This window comes from Cyprinus carpio, chromosome B21 (assembly GCF_018340385.1).
Source record: "Cyprinus carpio isolate SPL01 chromosome B21, ASM1834038v1, whole genome shotgun sequence".
In the NCBI taxonomy this organism is placed as follows: domain Eukaryota; kingdom Metazoa; phylum Chordata; class Actinopteri; order Cypriniformes; family Cyprinidae; genus Cyprinus; species Cyprinus carpio.
This window is the reverse complement of record NC_056617.1, coordinates 6,514,812-6,532,843: the sequence shown is the minus strand read 5'-3', so window position 1 is coordinate 6,532,843 and position 18,032 is coordinate 6,514,812. Positions and strand designations below refer to the sequence as shown.

Here is an 18,032-nt window from a genome sequence, read left to right as displayed (position 1 = left end):
TCACTGCGACAATTGTAATAATCTATTATTAGAAGCAGCATGCAATTTTGTGACGTCGATGGCCGGTAATGTTGCTTGTGCGTAAAACGATCTAGTGAAAGATTGTGAGCTGCTTCATTTAGAAGTCCATTCACATGAACGTGATTTATTGATGCTATTCTAAGCCCACAATAATGACTCCTATTCATTACAGTACCTAGATTCACACCAGAACCAGGTTTGGCACCTGAATCTCAGAAAACAACCCTGCCAGTTAAATAGATTTACAGTATATCGCACATTTCATGTGCCTGCTTTGGATAGTTTGCACGTGACTGTGAAATGTTTGTGTGCATGTGTATTTTTGTTTATTAGCCATTCTATTTTTTATTTATTTATTTAAATAATTGATATTTTATCATTGGGTTTGTACTTCTGTCATATCTGCAGGTCTGCCCACAGAACCACAGGCTTCTTTTTGAGGTGTTTGATGAAAACCGCCTGGTAAGAACCACTTCAGCACACATCAATTAGAAATTGCTCCAAAATCACATCAATTGCTCCATAATCTTGTGAACTGCCTTGGTTAATTTCGAAATCAACAGACATTGGCAATTTGTTTACCAAGCAAAAGTTTCGCCCCCAAAAATAATAATAATAAATTTGAATTAGGTGCAGTGTCTATCAATGTGATCTCACAACCAAATTTACCAGAAACTCCAGCACTGTTGGCAGATTTTGAAATGCTTATGACAGTTGTCATTGCCTTCACTTTACTGTGATTGGCTGCTGCATGGCTTTTTTAAATAAAATTGGTGAAATTGAGCATTTCTCAACTTTTTGACACTTTCACCACTTGCTTCCACAATCACCCACGCAAGTTTCAAGAATTGAAAACACTCACCTCTTTCCATGATAGTTTACACATACCTTAACTGTCATAGAACATTGAAAATGACTTATTTGGGACGCTTCACATGGGTAGCAACCAGCAAGAATGTTGCTAAGCTAACAACACTACTTTAAAGAAACATGACACTTACAAATTGATAAAATACTTAATTGAGCAATTTTTGCATTACCATTTGGTATTGAAGGCAATGTAGCTATTTAATCAGCATTTCTCTTGATTAGTTTTTGCCATTTTTGCCAATGATACAGTGTTTCTTAGCTATCAGTATCTAATAAAGGCAGTACAATGAAACAGCCGAAAATGACTGTGATGCCATAAAATGCAGTGTTTTGCAGTCTAAGTAGGTAGCTTGCTAGGTTTTGGAATACAGCTTGTGTGTTAACTGGTGTTCCAGTTTTCACTTCTTCTCCACATTACAAAACATTTTGTCTGAAAATAGCTTGCACCTCTCAACTGTTCCTCCAAATGATTCATTAGAGAATTCTGAAAAATGAAGTTTTTAATATTTTCCGGCCCAGAAAATCTTGTAGATTTAGTTGTTTGACATGCACTGATAGGTACATTATTAAATGATTTAATTGTGAAACAATAAAAGAAAATTCACTGTTATGCAACTAATGTCAGTGCTAAACCATTCATTAGCGTCCCCATAGCAACAGTGCTCAGTTGCTTTGCTTGGTATGCAGTTACCTATGGTACATTCTGCTGTAATACAAAACCACTTGTGTTTCTAATAAGGAGATGATGTGAGAACCAGTTTAGGGTTAATTTATATCAGTCAGACTGACTGCATTTAAACAATTCCTTAAAGTTTTGCGACCCAATTTGCATCCTGTTTATTGTGCAGAGAGTTGTCTGAATTTAGAATGATTTCTTAAAATATAGTCTATACTAAATGCCAATGTTTTGAAAATTACAGTTGTGCATGTTATTTAAGGCATTATTGGCTGTTTACAGTGCAACCGCATCTTTTTAAACAGTGGTTCTCAACTGGTGGGTTGCAAGCAGGGGACAATTGGTTAAATTAAAAAAGGAATGCTCAAAAAGAAGGAGAAATTCTTCCAGTTTTTATGCATTCATGTATTTTCCTTAGATATGCAGATTTGGTACTGTGATGATGCCCAATATAGAATGTGAAGCCTGAAGCAAAGCCAGTTTAGAACTACTGAGTACATTTAATAGTTTAAAATGTGAAGTAGAGCTGATGACTGTCACTTAAACCAATAGTTCACTCAAAAATGAAAATCACCATGATTTACTCACCCTCAAGCCATCCTAGATATATATTACTACTTATTTCAGACAAATACTATCTGAGTTGTATTAAAAAAAAAATGCCACTCTCGATAACACGCGAATGACAGTTGCCATATTTTCCGGACTATAAGTCGCACTTTTTTCATAGTTTGGCTGGTCCTGCGACTTATAGTCAGGTGCGACTTATTTATCAAAATTAATTTGACAAAGAGAAAACATTACCGTCTATAGCCGCGAGAGGGCGCTCTATGCTGCTCAGTGCTTCTGTAGCATACTCCTGAAAACATTAACTGAAAACAACTGAAAACTGTTAACTGAAATATTAACTTAAAGACAACTGAGAGAGACTGAATGCAAACAAAATGCCCCCAAAAAGAAAATCGTATTCTGCAGATTACAAACTGCAGGTAGTAAAATATGCAGCTGATCTGATAGGGGACAAGAGCACTGAGCAGCATAGAGCGCCCTCTCGCGGCTGTAGATGGTAATGTTTTCTCTTGGTTCTTGGTTCTAAATAAATGCGACTTATAGTCCAGTGTGACTTATGTTTTTTTCCTCGTCATGACGTATTTTTGGACTGATGTGACTTATACTTAGGTGCGACTTAGAGTCCGAAAAATACGGTAGCAGAATCTAGAGATTAAGATTTATAAAGTTTTAAATACGGATATTTGTCTTACACAAACATACCGCATAACTTCAGAAGGCTTTTAATAGCCACCCCCCCCTACTTTTTATGATGCATGAATGCACTTTTTTGGGCTTCAAAATCTCAACCCCTATTCACTGCCATTATAAAGCTTGGAAGAGCCAGGACATTTAAAAAAATATAACTCTGATTGTATTTGTGAAAGAAAAAAGTCATATGCACCTAAGATGGCTTGAGGTTAAGTAAGTCATGGGATAATTTTCATTTTTGGGTGAACTATCCCTTTAATGTCAGTAAGTATATCCTGCGATGGATGTGAAATCTGCGATGGATGTGTTGTTTTTGCATGAGTTGTTGCAGTCCACAGGGAAAAGGTTGATGTCTCCCGTGTGATGTGATTTGGCTGAGTTTCAGTTCAGAGCCGAGAAGCACGGAGCGTCTTCCTTATAAGTCTGAGGGAGCACATGGATGGTGTCCCACTGACTGGACACAGATTTAATGAATGATTTTCATGCTCTCTCGCGTACATGCTCTCTCTGTCTATTTCTATCCCTCTCTTATCTCTTTTATTTTCTTCCCTGTTTCTTCTCATCAGTAACCTTGTTGTTCTTCACTATTTTCTCATTTTCTTACCCTCTCTCCTGCTGTTTTTAGTGAGAGTGCCTCTATCATTCCACTTTCTTTTGTGCAAAGCATTTTGTATGTTCAGACTGCTTAAAAGCTAAATCCAATGAGCAAGTTCCACTACCGACTAGTGCATATTTTACTGTGGTCCAAGCAAGACAGACAACACAATGGCTTCTCTTTGTAGTTAAGATGTGGATTGATGGGTCGCGCACCACAACTTATAGCAATTTTTGTAGATCCTTCCGAAAACCGCTGTCATGGAGACGCATAACCACCCGAGTCGTGTGGGTGAGGGAAAGTGCTTCTTGAAGACAGTCCAGTTCAAATCACGCTTGCCATCATTCAGCCAAATGTTGCTATTTAGGCTTATGTAATGTTGGTTTTTAAGAAATAGTCTTTATACTAGCTAAGTGAATACTATGTAAAGTCATGGTGTGTGTAGGTAGCGCTGTGGAAGTCCTCTGTCGTAATTCCCAGAATGTTTGGCGCTGTGAAACTAATGCTTACGCCATGATGTCTCCATTCTTTGTTCACAGCTCACCCACTGCAGGGCATGTGTGCCCTCCAAAACAATACCCCCTTTAGAGAGTGCCCACACTCCCACAATCAAGGCTTTTCTTTCAGTTGGAGTCTGTCTCGCTCACTCCATCCAATGAGAGGCTGCACTGACTTCATGGTTTATGTCGGGCTGGTGTTGCTCTAAATGGTTTCGCTGTGCATTTGTAGTAGTTTTACCTCATAAAATCTTATTTACCTTTTATAACAATCCATACTCTGAATTTGAGAAGGTTACATCATTACTAAGCAATCAGACTTATGACTAGTGGATAATAAAACAAGCAAACTTGGATAAAGTGCAACTCAGTGTTACAAATTGTTCTGTTTATTTTTTATTATTGTTAAAAATTGTCTAGTATGAGTTACGTGGTTTCCAATGTTGCCCTATATTCCATTATTGATATACATGCAGTCTTTCACAGCCCTGGCAATCAAGTGGCCTTTGTCCTCTGTTTCTCCTTGGACAAAGCTCTGTCTGTATGCACTGTCTCTTTGAGTTTTAATATGGACAGTGTAGTGTCATCTCTCTGGATTTTCACATCAGCCTTAGCAACTTGTTCAGCCAGTCATCAGTTTGCGGCAAATTGATTATGACATTCACATGTCTGTTAGCAGGAGGTTCAGGATACTGATCTAAAGATTCCGATTTTGTGGATTGTGTTTGTGGAGAAAAAACAAATGCCAGCACGAAAACTTATGTTATTCACCCCAAACAGATTTCATGAAGCATTTAGCACAGGCTTGTGGCTTATATGTTATAAATGTGGCTGTCAGTAGTCTGTGATTGATCATATTTCCAGTCATTTTGAGGAAAACAAATTATAATTATTTTGTTTTGGAAATTACCCACAATTTAAGAAGGTTTTTAAGCTGTGTAAAGTAAATTGCTTTGTTGCTTTTGTTTTAGGAGTGGTCATGATTTTAGATTTTATTTCTCTCTACGTCTTATGAAATGGCCCCTAGGCTGTATCCTGATTCATTGTTACTGTGTTGAAAGAGAGTGACTGTCTTGTGGTTTAAAACTTCCCTTGAGTATTTTTTTATAATGGAGACGGAACATTTCATCCATGCCAACCCTTAAGAAGCTTGATGGGAAGTACTGCATGTCTATACAGAGACTCAAATATGAAAAGCTCTAGTGTTTTTTTCCAGTAAATGTACATTTCCTGGGTATTTCTTAGAACATGTCCCTAACGATAGTGGTAAACCTCTAATACTTTTTCTGCTTACCCATACAGGTCTGAGTGATGACTTGTTTTTGTGTTGTTTGGTATTTTCGGGAGTAAGTACTTCTAAATTCTTCTTTTACCAGCTTGAGATGTGGGTAACACCATGTCCCAGCTTGTCTTGGCCCAGTGTGTCCTGTGTGTGGGATGAGCACAAAGAATTATGAGCTTTTGGAGAGTGTTTCCTGAGTCAGCTGTGATCCCTCTCTCTCTCATCCCACCCCCGGCGGTCTAGTTCCTTCTGACAGATCAGTAGCAGCTGAGAGAGTGCTGTTTGGGTCTAACTGGGAAGTGGGGGTGGGTGCAATCTGGATCATGTGACTTTGGCCACCCTACCCTCACCTTTGCTTGCAAGAGCGCCAGGCGTCCTTATCCAATCATGCCTGGAATGCAGCTTGCCACTTGGGCTATTTCTGCTGTCTGTCGCTATCGGACTTCAGCTCAAACAGTTTGACACATGGGCTAGTTTTTTTTTCTTCATTTCCCCGTCTCTCCCGTTCTTTCCAGCTTTTTCTCTCTCTCTTTCTCTCTCTCTCTCCTTGAAGTTTGTGGGTTGAACTTTTAAGCTCCCTGGCAGCGCTTCACTGGTAGCTGTGAAACGAAACGCAGCCTCTGTCTGTGAGTAAGGCAAAGAGAGAGAAAGAAAAAAAAGAGGGTGGATGAGCAAGACAGAGAAAGGGAGAGCAAAAGGGGATCAGACACACTAAACAGTGGGCGAGACAGATCCAGCAAGAGCTGGACAGAGACAGATCAAGGCAGACAGGAGAATGTCTCACCGGCTTCGGCTGTATTTTGGATCAGGTCGCAGTAACACTGCGCCGGAGTTGGAGCAGCTAAATGGGACAGTGGAGGACGGAGATGAGATTGGTTACAGTGGCGCAGGGGCAATGATGTTCCATTCACAGACTCAAAACGGAGGACTTTCAGAGAGCCCGGAATTGGGTGCTTGTTCGGACGCCTCTCTAAAGCGAAGCTCTTCCATGTTCATCCCACAGCTCCAGGGTCAAACTGAACCACGGATGACCAAGAGCACCTCTGTGCAGATATCCCTTCAACGCTCAACTGCACCTCAAGAAGATGCATTGCCCTTTGATCCACCTCCAGATTACCCTCAGGAGCCAGCTCCTGCATACACTGAGACTGGTGAAAGCTGGCCCTTACCTCCACCTCCAGCTTACCACAGAGGAGATGCCCCATCCTACCAAAATCTGGAACCAGGTTCTGAGCCTATCCAGCCTAAGAGGCAAGTCTTTTGCGTCCGACCATGTGATGGACAGAATGGTTATGCTAGTTTGGGTTTACCCAATAATCAAGGGATTACCATTGGAGGTTTCAGTATTCGAAGAAGGTCTGCAGATGGCTCAGATGTCCAGCAGTTCAGGATCATGCCGTACAGTGAGAATGGCCAGAATGGCCACCGTTGGTCTGTCCAGCAAAGCTCAGACAGAGGTCCTGGCACTCAAAGACTTGTCTTCCAGCTTCAACAGGACCAAGGAAGGCACCTTAGCCCTACTCCTCAGGCTGACGTGAGTGATTTGGGCATCACAGGTACTAAAGGCAACCGCTTGGTGCGGTACCCTCGGATCCGACTTGAGAGGAGCACTTCACAGCCGTTGCATCCCAGAGGAGCTCCTTCCCGTCTCGGATCTATGCCAAATCTTCATGCCCCAATCTCAGAAATGGATACTGAGAGTGAGATTGTTGAGAACGGTGCTCAAGGTTGCACATTCAAATTTAGGAAGGAACAGAACTCCCAACAGCCCAAGTTTAAGATCTATTTCAGCCAGGGAGGTGAGCACAGCCCCATCCTTGCACGGGATATTAGCTTTGGAAAGGCACATACCTGCAGCAATCCACAGGTAATTACAGCAGAGGGTCTAAAGTTGAGCTCAATATGAAGTGCTTAATTTTTTGTACATTAACAAGCCATTGTTTAGTTACTCAAAGTACACTGTTGGGTGTAGACTTCTCAAAGTGTGTTTTAATAGTTTGGAAGTGGCTGGAGAATGGGAAAAACAGATGAAAGAAGAGGTAGCAGGATTTTGGTGGAGGAAAAAGAAGGTGGGTTCAGGAATGACCTACCCACATTCTGGGAAGTAAAAATTCCATGAAAACGGGGGCCAAGAGCAAGACGTAACCACACTGTCTTTAGTTTCCCAAAAACCATACAAACTATTATACTCAAGATATTCAAGAAGTGGAAAATATATAGAAGCCAGAATCAATTTCAGATGTAACTTCATTCATGGGGGCTTGTCCACTTGTGTTTTCCCCCCTCTCTTGAAGAGGAGCCTGTTCTATCTTTAGTCCTGTGTCAAGTGTTGTTGTTGGTTTTGAAAGCAGCCTTTCTCCTTTGGCCTGGGTCACCGTTCATCTCTTGTAACAGCTGTTCTGTGGTGATTAAGGTTTAATATATAGTTACACATACTGCTGTTTTTACTGTGTGTGTTATTGCTCAAACGTAGAAAATCTTCATGCATCATAGTTATATTAAGCTCAAGGCTTTGTTTTCAGAGTTTCTCACAAGCATTTGCTTTTTCCAACAGTCCTCCTGGTTCTTTTTTATTTTGCCACATGTAATTTGTCATTCACTTCAGTTTACCATTGAGTTTATTGGCTTTGAAATTCCCTTCAGTGATTCATTCCTTGTTATCTTAGAAACCAGTTCATCATTCATCAGTTTGCCACCAACCATTACTAGTACTAGAACTAGTATAACTGCATCTTTCTGATGGAATGTGGAAAGCAGGACTTCAGTTTCACAGATGTCGCACTTGCAAACGGAAGGTCCAGAATCTCTGAGATGTCCACATTCCGCAGGAATGTCACACACATACCAATTTCCGAGGCAGCTAACGGCAGCATATATATTTCCAGTACCTGCTCAAAAGGCTTTACTGGAAATGAGTCAGTCAAGGAGCTGAATGTTCCAGCAGCAGAGTTCTTCATCTGAACCTCTCTCACACAGATCTGTTTACTTCCAGCTGTCAAGACTGCTCTTTTGAATGCCTCAAGCATGTATCTGTTGATGTATCTTATGAAATATTCTGAATTATCTCTAAAGATAAGGCTTGCAATATATCATAACCTGTAAAGTCCTTGTTTACAAAGAATATCCGCTCTTACAATACAGTTCTGTATCAGTACTTGTTTTTAATAAGATGTTTTTTACCAAATGTAATAACTATGAAATTTCATTCGTCACTTATTGCATTCATCCCCTGCGGGGGTGTATGGGTTGCCTGTAGACTTGCCAGCGCTCTCAGGTTAATACATGTGACTGTTTGCTGTCTCACAAGTTTTAGCAAGCTTGATGAAGAAATGTGGGGGGGGGGGGGGTCTCACTTAAGTCTGCTGTGGCAGCTTTCTTACAGAGCTGGGAATATTGAGCTTTGAAAAGTCTGTCTGTGCTCATAAGTGAAAGAAGAAGAGTTTGATAGAGTAAAAATTAGATTTAATGGAAATATCAAGCTCTGTCAGCATTCCCTATTGCTCTGGTACCTTGCTGTTGTCACTCAGACAGGAGCCCCGCTGATAAATTTGTGGGGGCTCCGGTCTTATTTTAGCATCTCTGCATTTTGCGGATCAGTTGTCGGAAGTTTTTTTTTTCTCAGGTCCTATTGTCATAACCCTTGACCCTAAACTTTGCGGTCCCTAGATGTGTGACCTACAGCTTAACAAAGTAATGGGATCATTTTTTTCTTGCTTCCCTCCTTTTGTTCTGTTGTTTGGTTTATTAAATTTAACTTTTTGTGTGTTCGTGTGTGTGTACTCTTCTCTTTAAACATGGCCTCTTGTTTCTCACTTCCCTGCTGTCTTGTTTTCTCAGTTTCTGCACTTTTCGGCCTCTTTAATGGCTGGAGTCGTCTGCTAACTCAGCTTTGTAATAGACGATGACTAAGCAAATATTTATTTTTAACACTCAGGGCATTGTGTGGGAACGGGGCTTTCAGGGTCATAAAGACATGATATCTTAATGGTCTCAAAGTCGCTGTGAAGTTACAAGACATCAGTTAAATCATTTTTACTTCTTCAGAGCATCACTTTTATTGCAGAAGGATAGGAAAATAGTTTCCGTAGCGACAGTAATCTTTGCCAAGACACATTGGAAGTAATTCTTTTACAGTGTGACCTTTAAGATTCAGCTAGCTTCTTGAGCTTTCTACAGTAGGTCATTCCTTCATACCTTTGGGTTAATTAATTTTGCTTCTGTATGTGATTCACAACTGCAGTTGGTGACTTGGAGGCTATAACCCCACTTGGCTCTGAAATGCTTAACATTTAATCAGAGGAATGTCTCAGACATGGTGGGTTTTCCGTGATGAATAGGGGCTTGAGAATGTATTTGTGGCCCTGTCGTTCACTCATCATCACAAATAGTGACTCATACTTAACCTTTCCACAATAAATGAGCTTTATTGTCCACCCATTCTGCTGTTCTGGTGCTCACTAACTGGGTTTAAGAATTGTGTTTAGTTTTGTTTTGGTTTTATTTTGTTTTGGTTTTATTTTGTTTATTGGTTTTATATTGTTTATTGGTTTGTTTTATTTTGGTTTTAGTTTTTTGTTTTACTTTGTTTTTTTGTTTAGTTTTCACTTTCTTTGCTCTGCTTTGCTTATCAAGAGTTTTTGGACTGTTTTTCTGCAATGTTGCTAAAGCCTTAGGATTGGTATTGCATTAATGTAATTTTTATTATGATGCAATATCATGGCGGTTCATTAACATTCAGTGCCCTAAACATTGTGCACCCCAAACTGGGGGTATGTGCTCATCCTTGTTGTCTTAATAAGTTTATTCCACACACAGGCTCACATTGGTCATGGTCGGTCAAAGAATGGGCATTTCAACCATGGTCAGGTAATCTACTGGTCTACCGTGACCCAAACACCTGACAATCACAGCTGACAATCTCACAGTTTGGCTTATTGGAATGGGTGGATGGATTGAAGGCTTGTGATTGGCGGTTCATACATTAATACACTCCTGCTGACTTTGACCTTTGACCCTCACTCATTGCCCATCTGCTGCTCCTCACTGGGTTGGTTGTCAGGTTTTTCCCATTTGAAGTAATGCTTTTGAAATTAACACTGCCCTTATTACTGTATTTCCTTCTTTTTCTCTTTCCCATACATTCACGTTCATTCATTCTTCTTGGGTTACACAGGTGTGTATTTATCCTCATCTTTATGGTTTTCCTTGCCAAGTCCTGCTAAAGTCAGTCACTGTTTCACAGCCAAATCTCTGAATTACTATTTTTTTTGATATTTTAATTTTGTCTCGCTCTCTTTGTTGTTTCTCTTTTTTTATACAGACCAGAGATGACTTCCTTGGGCAGGTGGACGTGCCTCTTACCCATTTACCGGTAAGCTTATGTGCTCTTATGTTGCTCAAGTAAATATCTGGTTTGCTGTTGTAATTTTAGTAGCAAGTTTTAGCTCCCAACTGAAAAGATATTGAGGGTTATTGAGGGTCACATGACTGTAATTAAGCAACTCAGATGTTGGAGCCCATATCCCTGTACGGAGTGGAAAGGGAATTGCTTGGAATGTAAACACGCAGGCTGCTTCTGAGAGGGCTATCCCAACTAAAAAAAAACCTCTATGCCAAAAATGGGACATGCTTCCAGGGTGGCCCAGTTTAGCCCCTACCACAACATTATTCAGTAATGCAATGATGCCTTCCATTCATGTGTAAATAAATTTTATGATGTGGAATACCTGCCCTACATACAGCTTTTCTCCCATTGTGGTACTTTTTGGATTTACAGTCTTAAAATTGTATAATTTAAATGAGTGTTTCTGATTTTTCAGTGTTTACTATTTGATCTCTTTAAAAAGATTATATAAGGCTCCACATTTTACTTGGAGAATTTGGGATATGAATACGTAATGTTATCAAGCTGCATGCATGCTGATCAGCAACAGTTATATATTTATGCACAAAAAAGTGAAACAGTGACAAAATAAGAGTAGAAAGAGAATATAAATGTTTTATGTGTGAAAAATATGTAAATTATTAAGAATTATTATAATTAGGTATCATTAATGCAAATAATACAAAAATATAAATAAAAATGTATATTTATAATAATATAAATGTTGTGTAAATTCTAAATACATTTTTGTTATTAATATGATTTTTTAACACATATTTTCATGTATAAAAAACAATATAAATGAAAAAAAAATATTAATTTGAAAAACAATATAAATGGGTTTTCAAATGTAAATAAATGTTGTGCTTTAAAAATGTGTAATGTATTTGTAAGTTATACATTTATAACATTTTGTAATGTAATTTTCCAAAAAAAAAAAAGTTTGAAAAATAATATAAATGTTTAAATATTTAGTACAGTAATAAATATCTAGTACTTTATTGCTTCAAAATCATCCAAACCACACAGTGTCTCAAAAAATATAAGTGTTGGCAAGTTTTGTGCTTGACAAAATTATTGGTTTTCAATATGGTATTTTCTTCCAGTTTACTTGTTTTGAGCAAGAGATTGTTTTCCTGGACATTTAGGAATGGAACAGCTCTTGTTTTTATTTGAACTATTTCCAGTGGCGAAGTGAGATTTCGTTTCTGGATTGCATATTTAGGCTCGCACACACAGAGTCTGGTCTGTTTTCCTTGCGGCCGCCTACATATCTACTGTTCAGTTCTGCGTGGTTGCAGTCCAGACCACGCGCTTCTTCTCTGCCTGCTCTTATTGCTGAATATTTAAAAGTGGTTTCCTATACTTGGATCAGACTTGTATATATAGATTTATATTTCCTTTGGAGTTGGTTTATTGATTAAGCTACCTTGCGGATTTTTGGTTTAACTGGTTTTGAAATCTGAATGCGTTTCACCTCCTGTTTGATCTAGACTTGCCAAACAGGAAAACTCTCCCGTTTTCCTTCAGGGCCTCCAAACTTTCCTCACATAGTTTTGGTTTCGGGCACTGGCAGAGGTGCCAATTCCATCAATTTCCATCAAATTGTAGCCACTAATGACCAGCCGTGAATATCCAACCTGTGGGCAGTTTAAGTGTAACAGGAGAACAGTGTTACATAAGACAGCTGGATGTCATCCATGGGTCTATATCTCCCGTTCTCCAACCCCCCCAAACAAGCTGGGACTGAGACTCTATTAAAATTGGCCCAGATTTGATACATGTTTGTTTATTTTCTGTGGTGTTTTGTTGATGTATAGACAGAGGACCCTGCGATGGAGCGGCCGTACACATTTAAAGACTTTCTCCTGCGTCCAAGAAGGTCAGTGGTCATGCAGATTTCACAAATGCAATACAGGAACATTAGCAGTAATATTTAAAGTTACAACCGTGTTGATCTTGCACTTTGACCTTATTCAGAGGACTGGACGTTTGAATCAATACAGCACATTTGAGATTTGTATGTTCTTTCGGAACGAAATGTGCAACTACCACACGAACACCTGTGAATCCCCTTAATGCCCTGTGGCTATAGTTACAGCCAGGGATTTTACACAGGAACAGTTAATGCATGTGAACTGCACTTTGCTGTATTTTAATGTTATCCTTGATGACTCTACTTCACTGTAAACTATATTTTGCTATACAGTGATTCTTAAACCTTTTTTTTTTTTTAACTATTTAGTTTATAGGCAAAATATTGGGGCTCTTAAAAGATAAAAAATAACTTCAAACAATTATTCAAACAATTAAATTCCTTCTAATTAATGGCTTTACAAATTCATTTACAGCTTATGTAAAGAATACAAAATATGTTTGGTTTCATATACTCTGATGACTTGTGTGATGACATGCTTTTATGTCTTGCAGTCATAAGTCACGGGTGAAAGGCTACTTGAGGCTGAAGATGGCCTATCTGCCAAAAAACGGAGGACATGAGGAGGAAAGCAGTGAGATGAGAGAAGAAGCTGAGGTAAAACTGACTTATTGGCAAAAAAAAAAAAATTGTATAATCTCAAAAAAACTATTTTTATTGATAGTTAACAATAAAGGTAGTAAGACTATTTTTATTGATAGATAATTTTTAAAAAAGATGATATCTAAATAATACACTAACAATGTTTTTTTTTAATGTGGTAAATTGATTCGGACAGTCCAATTTATCAACCAATGGAGACACACTTAAATGTCTCCTTTTTTGCTTTCTCTCCTGCTTTTTAGTGATTTTGGTGTCTATTCATCCTCGTCCCCACAGACTACATGGCATTTTTCTTTTAAAGTATGCCATTTGGCTTGAACCGTTTGACTGTCTGGCATTTCCTTCCTTTAACTTTCTTAGCTTCCTATTCTGTGACTTTTATTCCGTTTGTTTGATTTTTTCTCTCTCTCTGCTAGTGGAGAGTGCTGTGTCATAGCAGCTGCAATACTAATCATAACACATTCAGATGGAATAGGAGAAAGTATTTAACATTCAAAAAAATTAGACACTTTGAGACTTTAGACTTTTGAAATGTTCTTGAAAACAACCTTGTCCCTAGATTTTTTGTAATAAACATTTTTGGTCCTAAAATACTAACATTTTGATGACTGTCTCACTTTCACTTGCTCTTCTGTCTCTCACTTTGTTCTTCTCAGGGCTGGGAAGTGACAGACTCCACGGATCCAGGTTCACAGAGACCTCAGCAGCTCCTGCCTCCGCTGCCTCCGGGCTGGGAAGAGAAGGTGGATAACCTGGGACGGACATACTACGTCAACCACAACAACCGCACCACACAGTGGAAGAGGCCCAGTAGTGTGTATGTGACCCCTTTTGTCATTTATCAAAAAGCACATCTAAAATTAAGCAAAAACACTTGCTCACACTAGAAGCGACTGTTTTTGTGACATCTTGTAGATTCGTCTGCAAGTGACTGGTGCAATTATGTTGAATTTATCATGATTTTCCTTAGCAGACTTTGATATGTGTGGAACAATTTTTTCTCCCTGTCTCCTCTTTAGGGATGTGGTTTCAGAAACGGAAAATGATAATAACTTGCGGCAGATTAACCAGGAAGCCCACAGAGTTTTCCGCTCTCGCCGGCACATTAGCGAAGACCTGGAAAATGAGCAGCTGGACATCAGGGACATAGACGACGTTAGTATTTAACCCTGACCTCTGCAGCTATGACGTGACCTAGATAGCATCATCATTTTTGTGAAAAGTGTCTGGTTCTAAATAAAGCTGCTCACTCTGGTTAAAAATCAGATGTTTTTACATATTTAGTGCCATTTTTAAAAAAATAAAACCAGTATTATGTTAGGTTCTCATTCATATCTCCCCTTTTCCAGTCATGGGAACCCATATCAGAGGAGGACCCAACTTTAATGACGGACAGTTTGAACCATTCTCTGTCCGGACCAGCCTCTCTGGCGATGCCCCTCTCCAGCACTCCAGAATTCTCTGATGAAATCAGCCTTAGATTGTCTCTCGCTCCAGACACGAACGGAGAAATCCCAGGACCCAGCTCTGCTGTGGTAAGACAGGACAAAGTTTTAAATCTGCATTCATCTATACATCTATATTATAAGCGCCACAGATTAAACTCCCACATAATAATAATTTTTACATATATTCTAGAACTATTGCCTGGAGTTCCCTGTTTTTGAACTAGGAACGTATGTATTTCTAGGAACTCCATTTGGGGGAAATTTAGCTCCTACTTCAGAGTAGGGTCTAAAACAGTTCTATAGGAACTACCAGTGATGCAGTGTACGATGATTGGCCAAACACATGCGAAACACCAGCTACCCAGCACTTTTAAAAAGCCTTGTAAGAATATTTACTCCACGAACATGGAAAACAACTCTAACGGCGTTTACCTGTTGCTTGCATCGTTGTTTTTTTCCTCTGCCTCGATGATAACATTGCAAGTTGTCATAGGAGATTTAGGCAGATTTTCATGCTCTTAATCACGCAATTTGTGCATGTACATTCCATCTCTGTTATCACAAACCCCCCGATCATGGCATCCTCCATCCACCAGTTCACATTAGTAAATGCTGCAAATAAAGACGTTGCTGTCGGCCGCTTCAGAGTTCCTGCTGCCGGTGCGAGTACAACCAGGAAATCGCCCCTTCTGGCTAGTTCCAAGGACTAGGTGGTGCGAAAGCACCTAAAGAGAATAAGAGAGAGAGGAAAATTAATTACCAACTATTCTCTCTATATATTAATATATAAAAAGATAAACCCTATTTGATCATTTGCTTCAACATTTTCATAAATGTGAGATCTTTCAGTGCTTACCTCAGTCAGTTCTGGCTTTGATGTCTCTATAGTGGTTAAACATGGGCAATAATTAATTTTAGGTATATCTTACAGGCAGTCTTTGGTTTTATTAAAGTATTATGTGTTCCAGAGCAAATAGTTTTAAAGTTTTTTAACTTTATATTTTTATGTAACTTTAATGCTGTATATCAGAGCACTGCCTTTGTACTTTTGACTGAATTGCTTAGCAACTTTTATAACGGCTATTGTTGTTTATTAAATATTTTTGTATGTATAATATTTATATAAATAATAGTAGTATTAAATAGTATGATATTGAAAAACAGTCTGTGTGTTAGTGATGGTCATTATGTTTACATTGTTACACCATCAAGAGACTTTATGAGTGCGTCAGTTGCAAAGACTTTTATATTGAAAGAGACTGAAACAAGGTTATAAACAAGACATTATTTTTTCTTTCAAAAACACCATGTAAGATGCAACCAACAAATGCACTGACCAGTGTTGTCATGGGAAATCCCCTTAACAGTTGAAATGATACAAGAACAAAGATATTGTTTTCCTCAGCGAACATTCAGGAAGTAGTTTAGCTCACAGAAGAGCTTTTAAGACACTCCCATGTTTTTTTTTTTTTTACACATTTGCACCATCAAACTGTTGTATAAATGCAGTAAAGCTGTGTGGTATGGCTCTATATCAGCACAGCTACATGTGTGGGTATTATGTGTGATTTTCTTGAAATGGTGAGTCAAATTATGTTATTAGGAGTGTCAAAACTAATAGGTGACTCTACACACGTCCACCTCTGTACACTCATGCTGAATCACTCACTGAGTCATTGTGGGGGCAATGCAAGGGTCCTCTGTGAACTTCTGCAGAAGGGAGCCACTCAGTTGGGAAAAAAAATCTCTTACTATGGCTTTGTTCACACTGCACTTAAGACTGGATTGTTTTTAAAATTCAATCTTTTGAACTGAGTGGTATTTGCAAGTAATGAAACTGGGTAATCCATTGCTTATTTGTTCTGACAATGTAGTTTGCATGTCTTGATGAAAAACCGTCTGGAATAGACTCAGACAGAAACTGGGGTCTTGTTTCTGTTTTTAATTGTGTTAAACAGACCTGAAGTTGCTACACAATTTTTTATGTGGCTGAAAGTATAGTCAAATTACACTAATACAAAAACAAAAACAAAAAAAACAAGGGGCCTTGAGAGATATGAACTGAAAATGTTGCTTCTGCTGATGCCTATCATGACAACTGCCTCAGTGCTGAATTCACAAAGTGCATTAGATACATAAGCGCCAGAGGCATTACTGTTTTTACACATTCATGCATATGCAAATGTGTTTGAAATCGCTTGATCGCTCACTCATCTATCATTCAGTACATATTGAATAGCACATGTGAGTGTAGATGAATTCAGACAGCTTTGTGTATCAATTTGGTCATGTCACATCACTACAAAAACTACTTGAAAGCAGAGGTTGGAAAAAATATAGCATTAAATATTAATTAAATCATGAAATATGAAGTTGACAAAAAAATACTTCAAAGCAAAATTTGTAAATAAAATGTTTATTATTAAATATAAAATTTTTTTCAATTAAATATTTAGTTTTTTATTTCTTTTCAGATTCAGCTAAGCCAAAAACAAAATCAGATTTTTGTATCTCAGAGCCTATGCTGTTCAGAGGACCACTCTGAAAGATATTAGATATTTATGTCTTTATTTATTTATAACGGTGTCTAATGCCTTTTTATCTCTTTCTCTCACTCCAGCAGAGTCATCTTTCCTCTCGGCTACGCTCCTCTAGTATGACCGATGGAGTGAGTGATCAAGCTCAACCTCCCACACCAACGGTACATCTGCTTTTCTCCTCCTCACCTCTCCTTCACTCTGCATGTGGTGTTTTTTCACTCACTCTCAGTACTATACCATTTTTCACTCTTTCGGCGTCAAATCAAGAGCTATAAACTCCCTAACACATTCAGAAGTTCACCAGATTTCAAAATGTTCCTGTTGTCTGTAATGAACATCTTAGCTGCTTTTGGGAGTGCCATGAATGTGACAATAGGAATCTTTAGTAACACTTTATATATTACTTTAAAATCAACATGAAATTAAAATTGACCCTGTTTTTCTACGTCATTTTTTTTTATGATGGACGAAACTTTCGGAGGCATTGTGTAAACATGATTGACAAAACCTGAGTTTTTATTTATTTTTTATATGTGTGAAAATTTTGGACGAGAATTTCAGACTCCGTGTGCAAAGACCTTAAAGGCCCGTTCACACCAAGCACGATAACTATAACGATATCAATAAAGATATAGTTCTAAAAATCGTTCTCAATATTAAAGAATAGCAGAGTCCACACTACAACTACAATGATAAAGGCACAGAGAAATGATATTGTTGGAATCATTTTCAGAACGATTTTTTCCAGCTGATGAATGATACAAACGTTGACAGCCAATCAGAATCCATCCTGCTAACGAGCTCGAGAATTTAAAGCGGCAGATGCACGTGCGCTTAGAATAAACAGACGATATCGTTCACTGGTGTGGACGTTAATATCGTTATCTTTATAGTTATCGTTCTTGGTGTGAACGGGGCTTA

At 38.5% G+C, this 18,032-nt stretch overlaps 1 protein-coding gene across 16 annotated transcripts in view; it reads left to right on the top strand.

Annotated features, from left to right (window-relative positions):
- nedd4l (NEDD4 like E3 ubiquitin protein ligase) overlaps positions 1-18,032 on the top strand; it is a 68,587-nt gene that overhangs the window by 26,016 nt on the left and 24,539 nt on the right. For 4 of the 16 annotated variants that reach the window (XM_042747981.1, XM_042747979.1, XM_042747980.1 and 1 more), the window contains exons 5-12: positions 430-483; positions 10,522-10,572; positions 12,405-12,466; positions 13,015-13,117; positions 13,780-13,940; positions 14,143-14,278; positions 14,473-14,658; positions 17,192-17,272. In XM_042747981.1, the coding sequence (XP_042603915.1) occupies positions 430-483; positions 10,522-10,572; positions 12,405-12,466; positions 13,015-13,117; positions 13,780-13,940; positions 14,143-14,278; positions 14,473-14,658; positions 17,192-17,272 (834 nt within the window). Of the gene's footprint in view, positions 1-429; positions 484-3,133; positions 7,069-10,016; positions 10,068-10,521; positions 10,573-12,404; positions 12,467-13,014; positions 13,118-13,779; positions 13,941-14,142; positions 14,279-14,472; positions 14,659-17,191; positions 17,273-18,032 lie in introns of those variants that run through there. The other 12 variants (XM_042747976.1, XM_042747970.1, XM_042747977.1 and 9 more) reach the window with 11 other exon arrangements.